Here is an 18,209-nt window from a genome sequence, read left to right as displayed (position 1 = left end):
CCAAATAATTGTGGTCCTGTGACCAGTTGGTCCCACACACTTACTTGCAGTCAGTCACTAAATGTGAGGAAATGAAATCCACTCAGTTTTTTTTTTCTTTAAGGAGCCCCCCCACAGGTATTAGTAGTCTAGTGTGACTGAGTCGTTAGGGAGAATTGCTCTACTTTTGGTGCAGCCATCTGCCCAACCAGCTGCCAGATGGCTACATCCTTTGATCCTGGTTCACCCAAATATGTCTTCCTGTTAAAGAGAAGTTTTTCCTCCCCACCATTGCCAAATGCTTGCTCATAGGGGATCATCTTATTGTTGGGTAGTTGTGAATATTCTGGGGCCTTTACCTTACAACATCAACTGCCTTGAAACGACTGTTGTCTTGAACTGTCGCTAGGCCCATATAAGTAAAATAAATTCTAATTAATCTGACTTTTCCACGATTTCCCGACATGCCAGTGATCCAGCAATAGCCTACTATATCGGGAAACATCAGCTGATAATGAAAATAACTGTGTTGTGTCTTTTGTGTAGCCACTGTAGAACAATTCATAGCAACTGGCAACATTTTTACATAATTTATTTGTTTGTTTGTTTTTTAATTTAATTTTTGATGTTTTTTTTTTAAAACAAAAAAATCCTTTGTTGTCCTTTCCCCCCAGCTATAAGCTCAGCTGCAAATAATGTAAAATAATGTGAAAGAGTAATATATTACCATTGCTACCGGATTGGTTGGGATCGGCGTCCGCGCTGTCCACAAACAGGGACGGAGCATCATCACATGCCGCTGTACCTGCTCTCCTCCAACATGGACCAGTGTTTGGCTCTGACGTCAGCCGTTACCGCCCTGCCTGCAGTATCGTTGCCCACAGATGATGATGGTGGTGATGGAGACGGGAGAAGCGGCCTCGCCGTGAATCTCATTCGGAGGCGGAATTAAGGCGCACGAAGCGGACAAGTATTTAAACAAAAAAAAAAGGACAACAAACTTTCAGATGGGGAAACGGGAACGTCCGCTTCACGCGTTTGGCGCAGGGAGAGATGCCCCGCAGCAGCCAAACGCGAGGGAGCGGCGCGCTGTGTCGCTCCGGTCGGGGGTTCCTCAGTTTGGCAGCGCGCCCGTGGAGGCGATTTAGGGAAGACGTTCACTTGGTTCATATCTCCGACCCGCCGGTTCTCAACGTCAGCGCGGATTCGATGACCGGGGTCAGAAGAAATACCCTTAAAAGGGTGGAGCTGCGGTTCGTTTAATAATAAATAATGAGGAATTCCGCTCGTCACTCTCAGCCTAATTGCGAGAAGTGGATTTGATGTTTATGTGTGCCTGACACTGATACCCGAGCCCCCACAGCGCCGTGCTTTTTTTCTTTTCTTTTCCAGCACCCTAACAAAGAAACGGGTGATGATATGTCACCATTTGAAATGACGATGGCTGCTGGCGGGTGCGGGACTACCCCTGGCATTCACGTAAAGCGCCCTGATAGCGGCTCTCCGCGGAGGCAGTTTATGCAATCCGACGCAGTGTTGCAAGTGGGCTGATGATTTGATGCTGTACTCTGCTGTCTCCTAATGATATGATCCCAAGAACTGCCAGGCCTTTACGTTTCAATGAAATATGCTCAGGCCTCCCGTAAAGTACCACAGAGCGAGGGAGCTGTCAGTGCGCGGGCACGGGGTGTTTCTCTGAAAAGTGGGGGCTCTCTCTGTAATTAAGGTGTGAAATCGGAGGGGCAGAAAGAGAAAAAAAGCAATCATGTCGAAAGTTGTGAGTAACAAGGAGAAGAAATCCTTCAGCAAAAAGCTGTTCCGGAGGAGCTCGGTGCGCTCCGTGGGGAGCTTTATGAGCAGAGTTCTCCGGACTCTCTCGACTCTGTCTCATTTTGGCACCGACGAGCAGGCCGCTGAGGATGAGACCGACGAGGCAACTTTGCTCCCCAACACTACTGGGGGGTCACTCCCGTCGGATGACAGCGACTGCGGGGGTTTCCCCTTTGGGGATAAGGTGCCCGGTGTCGCCGGGCTCAAGAACCACGGCAACACCTGCTTCATGAACGCTATCTTGCAGTGCCTGAGCAACACAGAGCTCTTTGCTGAGTACCTTGCTTTGGAGCAGTTCAAAGGTGGAGAGACGACAGGCAACAACGAAAAGGCCAAGTCCAACGGGGTGCTAATGCAGAAAAAGGGGGGAGGCCAGCAGCAGCCGGAGACAGGGGAGGTAACCGAGCAGCTGTCCGGACTGGTTCGGGCTCTGTGGACCTTCGAGTACACACCTCAGCACAGCAGAGACTTTAAGGTAGGTCGTGGAGACCCATATAAAGACCCTCGCTCTGTGTGGGTCTGCACAAGTTTGACAAGCAAGCAGAAAGTGTCCAAAAGACACTAGATTTAAGTTGTGTTTCTATTTTATTTTGCAATATTTATTTTTATTTCTTTGAGCTCCAAATTCAACAGTCATCTATGACGTTTGATTAGATATGAGCTTATGGGACAACCAGCTGTACCTTATAGTCCAAGTTTTTGCCTCTTAAATGCAACTAAGTGAACTTGAGCAACAAACCGAGTCCTACTTTTTACGTGGTTGGCTACAAATCAATGTGTTTTTTATGTTCTCTAAACTTACGTGGTTAGAAGATAAATCTGAATGTGAACTCCTTAAATATTACAAAGATGATTAGTTTTATATTTTTCATTTCTGACTTTGATCCAGGTGTGATTGTCATACACGGGGCAGCCATATATGCACTTTACAAGCAGTAAAGTGTTTATAGTAGAATCCCAGTGATCTGTGAAAAGTCAGTGTTTATAGGACTAACACTTCTTCCTTGTAAATGAAACAGAATCTTGAGCAGAGCTGTATTGAAGCTGACTGTATCAGCTTTTTGCTTCCAGCCTTGTCTGTTTTTCATTGTCATCTCTCAAATCTGCGTCCCAGCATTGAAAAGTTTGCCTGTCACGATCACAAAGATTTGCTTCTGCACAACAAAAGACGTGTTTTCTCACTCATGATGTGTTCTTGAAAAGTTCAATACAAAGTGGAGAGAGACTAAACAGAAATGGGCCATACAGCGCATTCTTTGTTTTTGACAATGTTACTATTTCTGTCTATTTTCTTCTGCTTTAGTTGCCAGCCAAACTGCAAACAGTCCAGCTGGATATAGATTATTTTCATCAGCATCAGAAGCATTAAACATGTTGAACTGGACAAGGACACATGGGTGAATATAACCTTAAAAAACAGAACAAAACTATGTAGGATTTTTGCAGCATACAAGTGTTTTCTAGTGACATTAGTAACGCTTCCAACTGGTGCTTTTAAAAGTGTCATTTCATAGATATGGGAGAACACATACACACACACACACACACAGTACAAATGAATCTTTCTCTTCAAATGTCTAAAAAATACTATTACAACCTTAAATGCTGCTAACTGGACTTCAGCAAAGCAAGCTTTGTTGTGGTTTGTGTACATTAAAGATGGACATTTGCTAATTTTCCACCTCTTTTCTTAAACCACAATCTGAGCCTAAACTGGAAGCACTTAAAGACCATTAGGGAGATTTAATAAGAACACAAGGGAATTATCGTATCGTCCATTTTCTCTCAGAAGCCGCTGGTTTGAGGATCTGGTTGTAGTACACTACCTAAGCTCTCAAAGACTTTGCACAAGTCTGCACTTCTGCACATCTCATTTTAAGATGAGATTTTATTTGTCCAAAGAGTTTGGAAGTTCCTTTGTTATACCAGCTGAACATTAAGTGAAACACACTAAAAAGACCTAACAAAACTGCTTACAAAGTAGAATTGGCATATAACTAAAAAATTAAATACAATATCACAAAACAAATATCTTAACTTAAAAAAAATATAAAAATAAATACAATTATATAAAATAAGTATAAATAAAAAGTGTATTAAATATCTCAAATGTATAAAAATATCCAATCCAACAAAGAAAAATGAAACAGAATTAAACTAAATGTAGATAAAAGCATAAATATCACATGACATTGAAGTGGCTTCCTGTAACAGGGTCAAGTGTCAAAGCCAATGCAGTCACTCACACAGAGTAAAGTGTTGTGACAGTGCCAACAAGAGACATTCAACATTTGTAAAAAGCACCCCCCCCCCCCCCCCAACGAAACAAAACAAAACAAATTATATGATAATAATATTGATATGATATTTTTTAAAACCCGTACTGATACTGATATTTGATGATCTAAAATTTTTTTCTTTCAGACACATGAAATATGAACAGCTTTGCATGACATTCATCATGTGTAGCTTTTTATGGGCAGTTACTAAGATAATATTTGTCTAATAAGCAAAGTTCTCCAGTTCAAATCTGGGAGAAGATGCAAATCCTAAATCAACCAAAAAAGTAACAAAAACAAAAAAAATGGAAAACCATGCAGGGCTATCTGCTGTGGCAACGACTTGTGAATATGGGAGCAGCCAAAAGTAGCTTCTTCTACTAAGATAATTTAAAAAAAACCCTAAACTTTTTTTACTGTTACAGTCAGTCTTTGACTACTTTTTTTAAATGAGTGTTGCTAACAGAGAAGTTGCAGAGTGCCCTCTGGTGGATAAACTACTATTTCTCCTGTTTCTCCTTCTAGCTCTTTTTAAAAACTTTTTAACTTTTTCTTTACCAGGTGTTATAAATGCACATACACACATCGTGCACCTTTTAAATACACGGGAAACATAGTCATATTTTTGCCGTGTGGTGGTTTCATTCATTTTATGCCACATTTACTTAACACTTATTTAATCCTGTCAAACTCAACCTGCTATTTGACATTTAAGTTGAACTGCAAGTTCAGCTAAAATCCTGGTCAAATGTACTGCAAAGGTACAAACAAAGATCAGTAAGAGTCATGCAAAAGTGTTTGAGTGCACAGCCTGGGAAAACAGTTTGTCCTTCCTGGCACTGGGGATTTTTGTAGTGCCTTGTTGGTGTCACTGGTTTTTAATTTAGATTTTGCATCGCAGACCAGAGGTTTGGGGTATGAAATGTGAGGGCACTTATTTGGCAGAAAAAAGCCAACAACTCAGGCTAATGATGCATTATGAGAAAGATTTTACAGCTTTGATGCAGTGCCTCATTTAATATTACTCATTTAAATGATATCACTAACTAATGAATTCAAAATGAAGTTACACAGGCTGAGCATCAGTATCAAGCCACTTTCATACTGATTGGTTATTGGCCTGTCAGCAAAAAACACGGCATAAACCAATGGCATTGGCCGATTTTTATCAGCTAGACGATGACATACAGTGTGATGAACAATAAAAGACTCTGAAACAGTTCAGCCATTGCTTTTATATCGCACAACGAAGAAAACAGGGAGTAACGACTAAAACCAAATACAGTGGCACTCAGGACAATCAGGACAGTTGGTATTGGCTTAGAATTTCACATTTTGTGCATCCCTAGCTTTGCCCTCTGGGAATAACAATCCCATTTTATGCACAGTGTCTTGTCTGTTGTTAACCAAAAATACACACAGCATAGCAGTTTATAGGGTTCTATTTTTGTGAAGGTGCAGTGTTTAAAAGAGACCTGGGTATTTAGAAAATGAATCACTGATATCATCTCAGATGTCTTTACTTAAAGACAACCTTTGTGGTTGAGCCACACAAGATAGGCTGGCTCTTTTTTTTTTTTGCACCATTTTGCACAAAAGTGCTGAGGCTGCTTTTGTAACTGCTCTAAAATAAGGATGACTGTCCCATAGGAGAGGCTGAGCGGCCACACAGTACCCAGTGCCGCTCGTATCTTTGACCTTGTGTGACATTTGATAGCCTCTGCGTGGAGGTGACTTCACAGCTTCCAGCCTGGGCGGCTTTGTAGAGTACGCACTGTTTTGATCTCCAGCAGCTTATTGTTTAAGGTCAAGCTTCAGCCAGTGTCCTTGCTTTAAAAAGCTTGGCCTGACCTTTAGGACTCTGCTAATCGTTGTCCTGGTTAAACATAGCTGAATATTTCACAGTTAAGCAAGGTGGAAAAAGGGAACGAGTCGCTCTCTGTGAACTTTTTTTGTGCAATCCACTTAAATCCATCCAATTCCTTGATTTTTCTTTTTTCTGCTGTTGTCTGCAGAATGTAGTGTCAAAGAGTGCCCTTCAATTCAAGGGCAACTCCCAGCACGATGCCCAAGAATTCCTCCTCTGGTTGCTTGATAGAGTTCATGAAGACCTCAACCAAATCGTCCCCCTGGACAGCAGACTCCACAGGAAGGTAAACACTGATTTAGATCACAGTTACGTGTTACTGCTGTGTCCTAAAGTAAACAGATATGCAACTGCGCATTCGGTAATTTCTGAACATTTTATTGCTTCTTGACTGCTGCTGTTGTTTATTCCCAGCCTCCAGTAGAAGAAGAAACTGTCCCTGAAGGATCTCCACTACCAGCACCTGGCTCTTTTGTACAGGAGCTGTTTCAGGCACAATACAGGTAAAATTTGCAGTTGCTGGCAGTTGCACATTTGTTTTGACTCTTTAGCACTGTGCTCGTATTACAAAACATACATACGTAGTTAAGAAAATCCTCGACATCCTTTGTTTTCTATGCTGAGAGTAACTGCCCATGTGATAAACATCCAAATCCAAGTGAAACGCCGATCACAGGTCGAATCCACATTGGTATAGATGAGGATATTTATACACAGCTGTGACTTTGACATCAAAACCAAACACTGTGCAAATGGAAAGTGAGATCACTCATTGGTTTGTGGATTCTTTGCTGTGGATGTTTTATCCTAGAAAGTGTTAAGCAGTGTTAAATAAGAATGAAAATACATATTCAAGACCATAAACTCATCAGAAAAGTGTTCACTGAACTCATAAATCAAGTGAGAAGTGGAATCATTTCCTCAGTCTTTACAGACTTCTTTCTGTAACTGGAGCAATTGCTCCCTGCTGGCCATTATTAAGATTGCAGGTTCAAAGCTGCTGTTGCTTCTTTTTCTTTTCCTTTTATTTAAAGCCCAAGAAACTTAAAATTCAGTTCAGTTTTATTATATGACACCAGTTCACATTAACAGCTGCCTTATATTGTAAGATAAAAACTCTGCGGTATTAAAAAGAAAACCCCAACAATCAGATAACCCTGAAAAGCAAACATTTGGCAACAGTGAGAAGAATAAACTTCCTTTTAATGTGAAGAAACCTCCAGCAGAACCGGGATCAGGGAGGGACAGTCATCAGCTGTGACTGGTTACAGGGTGAGAAGAAAGAGGAGACAACAGAGGGAGGCAGAATTAAAGACAAATTATGAGAGTTTTATAATTGAGAGTGATTAAATGTAGCAGTGGTGTATAAACATACAGAGATTGAAAAGAGGTCACGAAAGAAGAAATGCTTAGTGCATGATGGGATGATGGGAAGCCTCCCAGGAGCCTGAGTTTAGGAATAAATTGTTTCCCATTTCCAGTCTTGATCTGGCTAAACTATCCAGCTTCATATAAGAACATAAAAGTGGTGTCAGTTGTAATTCATTAATTCTCCTTGTTTCTCTGATTAGATCCTCCCTGACTTGCCCTCACTGCCAGAAACAGAGCAACACCTTTGATCCTTTCCTCTGCATCTCACTGCCAATCCCGGTACCTCACACAAGGTAAGGTGACTCTGGGTCTAGTTTAGGAGTAAGACAATAGCCATCATACAATTTAAAAAAAAGTCCCTGTATCCAAAACTGTAATGAGACAAGATCCTGTCTGAACTCCAAGCTTGGAAACAAAGGGAGTGTCAAACCGAGCCCAGACAAACACTGTGAGAGATGTGACAGGAAAAAGCTAAAATTAGAAGATGCTGTCTATCTTTGGAACATCGGTCCAGTCATGGTTATGAAACAGCCAATTAAATCCAGCCGTTCTGTTGTGCAGGCCCCTGTATGTGACAGTGGTGTATCAAGGAAAGTGCTCCCACTGTATGAGAGTCGGGGTGGCGGTGCCCCTCTCTGGCACCGTGTCCAGGTTGAGACAAGCTGTGGCCCAAGAGACCAAAATACCTGCCCAACAGGTGAGGCCTCATTTAAAACTTTCCTCTTTGTGTTCCTGTTAACGAACCCGCATCAATAATTTAGTGTTTTGTTTTTTTTTTGATTCCCCGTCACTGCTTAGATTGTTCTCACTGAAATGTACTACGATGGCTTTCATCGCTCCTTCTGCGACGATGACGACGACCTCGAGATCATTCAGGAGAGTGACTCCATCTTTGCTTTCGAGACACCTGAGCTGTTCAGACCGGAGCAGATCCGCTCCAAGCGATGTGGTACGACATCCTGTTTACTCACTCTTTGTCTCAGTGTAGTGGGTTGACAAAAACAGGCAAAATGTTTCATTTTTGGGAAGTTAAAGCAGCATGTTGGATTGATTTTTGGAAACACTTCACAAGTGAGCATGTGGGTTTTTTCCCCCCCAACTTGAACTTTTTCTGTGTACGTTTTAGGAAGCCCACATGCCAATCTCAATCAGAACAACTTGAAGTATGGGACAGATAATAACAGGATGGCCACACAAATACAAGAGCCTACAACACCACCTCAGAGTCCCAATAAGAACAGCGGGCAGGCTGAGAAGATCGTCCTGCTGGTATGCAACAGAGCCTGCGCTGGACAGCAAGGACGCAGGTGCTTTAATGGACAGAGCTGTGTAAGAATTGCAAATTTAATCCACAAATCTTCTAAAACTTGCTATTTTTCTATTTTCCCGCAGGTTCGGTAATCCATTTATTCTATATTTGGAGCGTACAGTGACCTGGGATGTACTACAGAAAGAGATTTTGGAGAAAATGAGGCATGTTCTGCGCCCTGGAGTCTTTGTACAGGTGCATATTAAGACGTAAACACAGCAACCTCACATTTTGATAAGCTTTTAATGAAGATTAAGTTTTTTCTTGTCTTACCCTTGATGACCTGTAGGTGGGGCCCTTCACTTTGCGTGTGGTAGGAGTGGTTGGAATCACATATCTCTTGCCTCAGGAGGAGCAGCCGCTCTGCCATCCCTCTGTGGAGAGGTAATGCAGCATATCCCCGCTAGGACGCAGTGTTACCCCACCTGAATGTCATTGTAGAAATCCTGTGGCGTGTTCTGTCCAGTTGAAGGTGATTGAAGAGCCTCAGCGAACCTTCATTGGTATTGGTGTCAAAATAAATCCTGAGATGTCTGATAGCTTGTCTGGTTCTTATAGATTTTCTTCACAGAGGCTTTCGACCTCTGGGGTTGTTGCATGGATTTTTTTTTAATGAAAAAAAAGTTGTGGACTGACATTTGCTCCACTTGTGTTACATGAATAAACAAAGACTCGTTCAAACTAAACTTTAAAACAAAAAAACTTGGTCACTATCACAAGTTCTGATGATCACTTCAAGACTACGACAATGGTTAATAGTGGCTAGTGGTGAAAATCTAAAACTGAAATTACCTCTAGAGGAGGCGTAAATCTTTCTGTGCTTATGATAATAAATATAATAATGATTGAAAAAAACCTAGTTAAATGTGTAAAATTAAACATTTAATGTGTCTCTGGTCTAACTTTTAACAGAGCATACAAGTCCTGTGGTCCCGGAGGACCCCCTCATGTCAAAATCGTTGTTGAGTGGGACAAGGAGACGAAAGACTAGTATGTGACACCCACACACACACACGCACACACACACACACACACACACACACACACACACGCACACACACACACACACACACACACACACACACACACACACACACACACACACACACACACAAAATTTACAAAAGAGCTGGACTAAAAAATGATGGACTGATAGAGTGATGAATCCAAATAAGAGTTTTTGGTTCAAATTGTTGTCTGTATAAACGGAGGAGGTAAGGTGAGCGGTACAACATTGAGTATTTACAGACATCTGTAAAACCCAGTGGAGGCTCTGTCATGGTTTGAGGCTGTACTTCAGCCAGCAGTGTTGGGGATCTTGTCAAAATTCATGGAAATACAAACGCAGAAATGTACCATCAGATTTTGTTCCACCATGCAACACTATCTGGAAAGTGTCTGATTGGCAGTGACTTTGTTTTTCTGCACGGCAATGATCCTAAACTAAATTTCAGTAAACGCAGATCTTGATAAATAAAAACAGCAACACACAATACAGCACTATCAGTCATGGACTGGCCTCCCAAAAGCTCAGAACTCAACGTTATTGAAGCAGTGTGGGATCATCTTGACAGAGAACAGAACAAAAGGCAGAAACATCCAAGGAAGAGCCTTGAATGTCCTTCAAGAACTCTGAAAAACTATTCCTGAAGACTACTTAAAGAAATTACAAGAGAATAATGAAGAGTCATGATGTTCCCACCAAATATTGACTTTCAAGCTCTTTGGAATTGTACAAACTCTTTTTTTTGCCTTATATGCTCTATTTCTATGTGTTTTCTCATATATATAAAACATGTGAAGACATGAGGGGTGACTTTAGCACAGTGCTGTATAGTAACTCTTTTGAAGTTGTGTATTCCCTCTGTGACTTCGGCTGTGTTACGCCCACAGTCTGTTCAAAAGAACTGAGGACGAGTACATCCCCGATGCTGAAAGTGTGCGGCAAGCGAAGGAGCAGCATCTGCAGCCTCAGACCTGCACACTCGCCCAGTGCTTTCAACTCTACACCAAAGAGGAACAGGTATGCTGGTGTGACCTGCACAAAGAATATTACTGATACTGATTAAAATATATATTTTTATCCCCTGCATTCAGGGGTGCAGAGCGTAAAGCCTGTTTTGTGCTTAAAGTTTGCCACTTGCTTAGTTTTAAAGCGTTTTCACATTAATTTCAGCTTGCTCCTGATGATGCATGGCGCTGTCCACACTGTAAGCAACTTCAGCAGGGCAGCATCAAACTCAGCCTGTGGACCCTGCCAGACATCCTCATACTTCACCTGAAACGCTTCAGACAGGTACAGATGACTGTTAAAACAAAAAGATTGTATCTTTTCATACGATGTAAGTAAAAAACAAAAGAAACCCCAAACCTAAATGTATTGCTTCTACAGGACGGGGATCGGCGAATGAAGATGCAGAACATGGTGAAGTTCCCGCTTACGGGCATGGACATGGCACCCCATATGGTAAAGAGAAGCCAGAGCAGCTGGAGTCTGCCCTCCCACTGGTCGCCATGGAGACGGCCGTACGGGATGGGTCGTGATCCAGAGGACTACCTTTATGACCTTTATGCAGTGTGTAATCATCATGGGACCATGCAGGGAGGACATTACACAGGTAAGGAAGCACCATATCCAGCTGGGTACAGGAGCGCTCCAGGATATTTATGCTGTTTTATTTCATTGTGTCTCGTAGCTCACTGTAAGAACTCCATCGATGGGCAGTGGTACTGCTTTGATGATAGCGATGTTCATCCCATATCTGAAGATGAGGTCTGCAAGCAGACTGCTTACATCTTGTTTTATCAACGACGTGCAACTATCCCGTCCTGGTCTGCCAACAGTTCTGTGGGAGGTAATTTGTGACGATGTTACTGTGTGCGGACTCATGTCCAATATGCAAGCAAAAGCATTTGGCAATAAACCCATAAAAAGGAACACACTTTTGAGTCATTTTCTCATGCACCTAAATGGTAAATGGACTGGTGCTAATATATCACCTTTCTAACATTTGCACACACTCTCACATGGATGCATTGGGGGAAACTTGAGGTTCAGGATCCTGCACAAGTGAGGTGAAGGAGTTAGAGATCGGTCCACCGACTGTGATTTGTAGGCGACCTGGTTTAACCACTGTTGCTATATTATTCCTTGGAAGTTCCTTTATGAACACTTACACTAGCGCAGTGGTTCCCAAACTTTTTTTGCTGGGCCCCCCTTTGTTTTACAAGATATATATTTGCCCCCCCCCCTCACGCGCGCGCGCACGCACCCACACACACACGCACAAACACAACCTCCAACCACTAGTGATGTGCGATACCACTGATTTCCTTTCCGATCCGATACCAAGTAAAATCGACGATATTGATCCGATACCGAAACTTTGTACAAAAACTTATTTTATTTATTGTATCTTTTATTGTATCTCAAAATATAGCGTCATCATGATTACAGGATATCAGACTACTTGTTGTTATCACTTAATAATGCAGAATTCATCATATAGAAATAAAAAAACTGAAGTTGTGGGCTATTTGAACACGTTGCCCGCCTGCCGCACTAAAGGACTCCGTCTCACCCTAGCAGCACCTGTCCCTGTCCACTCCTCTTCAGTTTGCCTCAACATACGCTCGTCATATTCTGTGATATGATTTACTCTGAGGTGTTTGACGAGGTTAGTGTTACTAAAATATCGATATTTTAATATGAGAATCGATTCTAGAACATAAATGACTGGTATCGGAGGAATCGATATTTCAGTATCGATCCGCACATCACTACCAACCACACACACCCATATTTTGCTCAATTGCGGTTTATTTCACACCTCAAACATTTAGTAAACAATTAAGCAAATACAAGTAATCTGCAGGTAGTAAGAAAATAAACTACTAACTCTTTTACGCTGCGTCCGCACGTACACGGGTGATTTTGAAAACGCAGCTGTTTCGTCCACACGTAAGCGGCGTTTGGAATCACCGAAAACGGAGATTTTTTAAAACTCCTATTTTGGGTTTATGTGTGGACGAGGAATACAGAGTTAGTCACGCAACGTTAAAGGTATGTGCCTTTTTCCACGTCACGCTGTGCGCCACGTTATTGTTTACATGAGATGAATTGCAGAATGGCAGATAGTCAGATTAACAGTATTTTGTCTCTATCTTCAGGTTTTACACGCTTACATACACACGCAGTTACTGTCCCTCCATTTAGAAAGGCAGAGGTGTCACGGTGTAATTATTTTACGTGTAGTTGTTCTTTTCCTGTGTAACAATATTCAACATTGCTATCAATACATTTTTCAAAAAATGCCTCTCTGTGCAAAATGGGTTTAAAAACATGAACAACTGTGGGATACTGTTTGTCCGTGATTTGGAGAGCCCAGCGCGTGCTCCCAACGCAGGGAAAACCAATTCTGCAGGGGAGACCTACCTTGGCACTTGTGCAGGTGAAACCAAAGGGAAGATATGCTTCACCATATTTTCTAGTCTTTGGCTTACAATGAAGTTGGTTTGGAAACATATTCAGCTATGCTTCATCTCCTGCTTTGCGTTTGTGTGGGCGCCCCGTGCTAGCGTTGTTTTTTTTCCCTTTTCATGCCGCGCCCCCCCTGCAATGGCTCTGCGCCCCCCCCTAGGGGGCGGGCCCCGCACTTTGGGAAGGTCTGCACTAGCGCATCTGTTGTTAAAACAATGCAGAGGGCAAACATTCAAACTGATTCAAATTTGCTGTGGATGATCAACGCTGGTGATGATTGCTCGGTCTGTGGCTACCACTGAGCACTTTCAGCAGTTTATGTACTCTACAGTTTCAAAGCCTGAAGATGGAGCATTGTGCAGGGAGCAGGTGGTTCTTCTTCTTTTTTCCTCAGCAGTCATGAGATTAAGCACTGGGAATTCATCCTCCAGGGTGGGACTGTGGTGTTTGAAGGGAAACACTGTGAAGAACTCCACTGTGTGCTGGCATACAAACCCACTGGTTAGATTTGCTTCCCTGTGACTTTGCACACTTGCCCAAAATAAAAATAATTTTAAAGGGCTCCTGTTTTCAGACACTGAGGGAAATCCGGTTCACATCACAGAGATCTAAAAGTAGAAGGTCTGAAGGTTCATGAGCAGATGACCTTAAAGTTTTTTGATATTTATTTTTTATGTGCTGTATCCTGGAACTTTTTTATTGCACCTCATATCTCACATATTAAATTATCCTGTAATGCTCATGATATATAGATGTTCAACCACTGTCTGTCTGTTTGGCCTCTCAGGTTCCACCAGTTCCTCTTTGTGTGAGCACTGGATTAGTCGGCTGATAGGAAGTCGTCCACCTAGCCAAGCCTCGTCCGGGTCCTCCAGACGCACCTCGCTGGCCTCTCTTTCTGAGTCTGCTGAGTTTGCTGGTGAACGGAGTGAAGATGATGGTAAAGAACACTAATTTCACACAATTACATGTGTTTTTTTCAGCTGACAAGCATGACTATTTTCTTAATGCATGTTCATCTCTGCCCTGCAGGCTTATCTTCCAGACCAGCAGTGAGAGGCATGCAAAGGCAAACTTTCTCCTCAAGATCTTCCATCGCAAGTCCCTTAGCGCTGAGTGAAAACGGTACTAAACCATCCTGGCCCCACTCTGCTAAGCTCCAGCTTCGTTCCAACTCTCCCTCACGCTTCTCCCTGGAGTCCCACTCCTCCTCCCCAGTACTGGAAAGGATAGGAGAGGTGGTTGATACCAAGCAGTCTACCTCCTGCTTCACTGGGTCACCGAAGTTAGATAAACTGTCAGGGGGCAAGTCGGCTATTGGTGCTTTGGAGAGTAACGGAGGCGCTAAAAGGCTGGTAGAGCAGGTGCACTCGAAAGCTGTGCTGCAGGCAGATCAGAGGAGCTCCATCCAGGCAGGAGATAATAACAATTTACTGGCTGGGGCTGAACAGGTCAGTCCAAGACATGGTGCAGCTGCAAAGGAGGTGAAACCAAGGACTGTGGCCGTGGACAGCAGCGGTGTCAAAAGGTCCTCTGCCAAGACTGGGCTGGAGAGCGAAAAGAGCCCAAAGAAGCGCGCTGCCACCTCCTCGACGTCATCCAGCTCTCTCTCTCCTGCATCTCCGGCCATTGATAAGTCACTGTCTCGAACACAAACCAAAAGCGCAGCGGCACCATCAACGCCAAAAGACAAAAGCGATGGAAGCACTAAAATTTGCAAGGGCGGCTCCTCCAGAACAGCAACCCCCTCTAAAAAAGGATCATCCCAAACCACGGAGGTATTACATCCTGAGTTGGCTGCACAGAAAAAGAGTGGATCTCCCGGATTACAAAACTCACACCCTCAGAGGAGGACATCACCCAGAGGGGTTAGTGAGAAAAGCTCAGCTTCAGGAAGGAACAGAGCAGCAGACAGGAGCACTAGCCGCGAATCGTCACGGACCAATACGGCGTTAGAGAAGAAAGTTAGCCATGGAGGTCCTCCCTCCAGGCTGAGCGCTGCTAGTAGAGCTGAGGGCAGGCCAGGCAAGGCTATGGAAGACAGAGCAGCAGCCCGGAGCTCAAGCAGTAGCTCCTCCATTACTAGTCTCCGATCCTCAAGTGTAGGTGTTTCCTCTTTAAATGCAGCTCCGCCGCTAAGAGGCCCCCAGAGGAGCAGTAAGACAGAGGACAAAGGTTTGTCCTTCTTTAAAACTGCTCTGAGGCCTAAAGAGACCCGGAAACCAAGTGATAGTGGCAAAGCAGGGGCAGGAGAGGGGAAAGGAAGTCCAGAGGAGAGTGGTGGGAGCGCATCTAGAGAAGGAGTCCCGCACGGAGCGAGCAAAAAAACATTGTGCGTGGCCTCGGAGTCCAACGCGAGCACAGCCAAAGACAAGGAGTCCTCTAAGGCATCAAGTTCAGCCAAGCACTCACTGCTGCCCTCCACAAAATCAAAGCTTTCTGGAGCAGAAACAGCAGCTCAGTCTCCTGGCACTGCAAAAGACCCTTCAAAGAAAGAGCCGGCTAAAAAGACATTACAGTCCAGAAAGATCCCCATCAACTCCACACAAACTAGCCAGAAATCCAAGTGATGTTACTCCGAGGGTCTGAAAAACAATCTCTCTAAAGTGCAGCTCTGAGGTGTTTTTCTGTTTCTTTTTAACCATCAAACCAGACACAAAGTGTGTCTGGCAAAACAACTTTGAAGCACCTGTAGCTTTTCAGTGGTCACTGAATACCAGCTGCCATATTGGACACCTCCTGCCCACATTGTTAAATAGTTATTTAGGAATGGATTTTAACAGAAGCACTTTGTATGGATTGCATTGATTTTCAGGTGTATTATACTGTGTTGTAAATAAGCATGGGCGTGTGTTTAAATTATTGCCTTGTTCTGTCTGTAGCATCGTCGGGAGAAGAGCAGCTCATAGCGAGAATAAAAGTCACTTTGCACAAGGTGGAAAGTGGATGCGGAAAGGAGAAAGGAACTTTTCAAACACGGACTCACTCAGTCACCAAAGGAAGTTTACTGGCAATTTTTAACATGCTGATGCAGCAAATTATTTTCAAGAGAAGATCTTTACGTACAGCTCTCCTCCAGTATCGAGAGCCATTATGTCAACGACAAACATCAGTGCCTCAGATAATCGCAGAGAAGTATTTAATCGAAAGTTGTGTAACTGCAGGTGTTGGTAAATTTGTAACTCGATTTTAATATTTATCAAGCACTGAAAATGTCATTTCAAGTAAAACACAATAACGCCTGTTTAGTGCGAACCGCTGTTTACATGTGCTCTTTTTTGACGTAGTAATTCTGCAATAGCCTTTAAAAAAAAACAGAAAAAAACAAACAAAGTTTTTCTTCTTTTTTTATCCGACCACAATCTGACTGTCGCCAAGAAGCTGAAGAGTGAAACGTGCGTCATCCGTGTCTAACGTCTGGAGCTCCTCGGTCCACCGTGGTTCTTAACATTTGTGTTTATTAACCTGTAATAACCCCTCAAAACCACCCCTGCCCTCCAGCTGCTGACGCCAACATTTAACTGCGGCGCGCAGGTTCCCTTGTGGGAAATCGAGCCTCTTCAGACTGCCAGACGTCTCCAAACATTCCTCCCAGACGAACACAGGGTTAATGTACAAAAAAACCGCATAAACAACATGCTCAAAGACAGCCTGTCCTCTGTCTTCACATGCCACATCACAGCTTGTGCGCATCTTAGCTTGCAATACAGAGTAGTACCCCACAGAACGCACTGACTGTAGACCCGAGAAAAAGAGATCACTATTCCTGAAGTATGTGACAGTTGTTGCATGATAAATTGCTTATGCATGCACTTAACTATGCAAGCAGATTCTTGTAAATGCCCACACTGAGTATGTAGAAGTGCTACTCTTGTTGGATGTGTATTTATTTCCAAGTACATATATATATATATATATATATATATATATATATATGTTTTTTTTCCAAAGGCCAGCATCAGAGAGCATGTAAAGGCATCTTTATTAAAGCTTTGTTTGCACATTTCCTCATAGTAATATAGAGTTCGTATGAATGATAAGTATTGCTCATCCACCCTCTCTAAGTAAATCAGCCTACTTGCAAATGAAGGTTTTCTGTAGTGTATTCATTTGTCTTATGTTTCCCCCTCGAAACAAACACAGTTGCACTTATTTTTTTAAACAGTTTTCAGGACCGTTTTATGATAGACCCAATGACAGGCTTGTTGTCTGGTTTTAAAGGGGCATTTCAGCAAAAATGAAAGCTTCTGTCATATGTTTAGTGGTCTGTGTAGTTTCAGAGACATCTGCTGTAGAAATGTCTGCCTCCTCTTGAGCGAAATGGAGCTGTGGCCCTCAGCGTGCACAAAAATCACAGATTTTAAAAGCTCGGCAGCAGAAATCTGATGTAGTGGAAAGAAAGAAGTTCCAGCATGAAACTGCTTGTGAGGATTTTTATTTGTATTTTTTATTTGTATTTTTTTAAAGTAACCTTGTGACTTACATTTAGCTGATTTTGGAGTGAACTCTATTTCTGTTCATGCATTTAGACAGATCGTGACCACTCAAGACCAGTCTGCATAACTGTGCTGCTTTTGTCAGAAAAAACTGATGTGCAGTATAAACGTATGCATCATGATCAAAACATGAACCCTTCTACAAAAACAAAACCCCCCAAACAAATGCTAATATCTTACAGTGAAACATTGCACTAGAAGGCTTCATTAACCTATACAACAGGAACTCTACTTAAGTCAAACCTATCAATGAAAGTTTTAATAATAAAATGATTTACTGAATGTCACATTTAAGGGTGAGTGTATATCACTAGCCTAAGCAGCCAGGCCACAAACTGCTTCGCAGGCTCTAAGTTTTCAGCACATGCAGTGCAGAATAAATCAAAGATGCTATCTTCAGTGCCTGCTGGCTACAGTTTGTTGATGCTGTGGTATTAAAACCCAACACATGCAGTATATGAACTGGAAAAAAAAAACCTGACCTATGTATGTTGCGCCAGTGTTGATGATATGTCAGCAATGTATAAATGCAGTAAAGTACTGTGAGGAATTATTTGTTTACACAAAATGCATGGGAATTATTAAAACCTTTTTATTT

General features: G+C 42.7%; 1 protein-coding gene across 1 annotated transcript; it reads left to right on the top strand.

The window, feature by feature from the left end:
* Positions 1-828: 828 nt before the first annotated feature.
* Positions 829-17,006, top strand: LOC134632641 (ubiquitin carboxyl-terminal hydrolase 31-like). The gene is made up of 16 exons (XM_063481364.1): positions 829-2,284; positions 6,104-6,241; positions 6,370-6,458; positions 7,527-7,619; positions 7,888-8,023; positions 8,125-8,275; positions 8,453-8,633; positions 8,719-8,830; positions 8,925-9,019; positions 9,548-9,625; positions 10,529-10,658; positions 10,812-10,931; positions 11,028-11,253; positions 11,332-11,490; positions 13,903-14,055; positions 14,148-17,006. Exons 1-16 carry the CDS (start codon positions 1,745-1,747, stop codon positions 15,683-15,685), a joined length of 3,939 nt encoding a protein of 1,312 aa, XP_063337434.1. The 5' UTR covers positions 829-1,744; the 3' UTR covers positions 15,686-17,006.
* Positions 17,007-18,209: the final 1,203 nt, after the last annotated feature.

The sequence above is a fragment of the Pelmatolapia mariae genome, linkage group LG8 (genome assembly GCF_036321145.2).
Source record: "Pelmatolapia mariae isolate MD_Pm_ZW linkage group LG8, Pm_UMD_F_2, whole genome shotgun sequence".
In the NCBI taxonomy this organism is placed as follows: domain Eukaryota; kingdom Metazoa; phylum Chordata; class Actinopteri; order Cichliformes; family Cichlidae; genus Pelmatolapia; species Pelmatolapia mariae.
This window is presented reverse-complemented; position numbering and strand designations above follow the sequence as displayed.

Bases quoted from the DNA above. Each gene is read 5' to 3' on its own strand.
- LOC134632641 (XM_063481364.1), top strand. From the start codon at position 1,745: ATGTCGAAAGTTGTGAGTAACAAGGAGAAGAAATCCTTCAGCAAAAAG. The intron at 6,242-6,369 runs GTAAACACTGAT...GTTTATTCCCAG, and splicing joins ACAGCAGACTCCACAGGAAG to CCTCCAGTAGAAGAAGAAAC. The intron at 10,932-11,027 runs GTACAGATGACT...TTGCTTCTACAG, and splicing joins ACCTGAAACGCTTCAGACAG to GACGGGGATCGGCGAATGAA.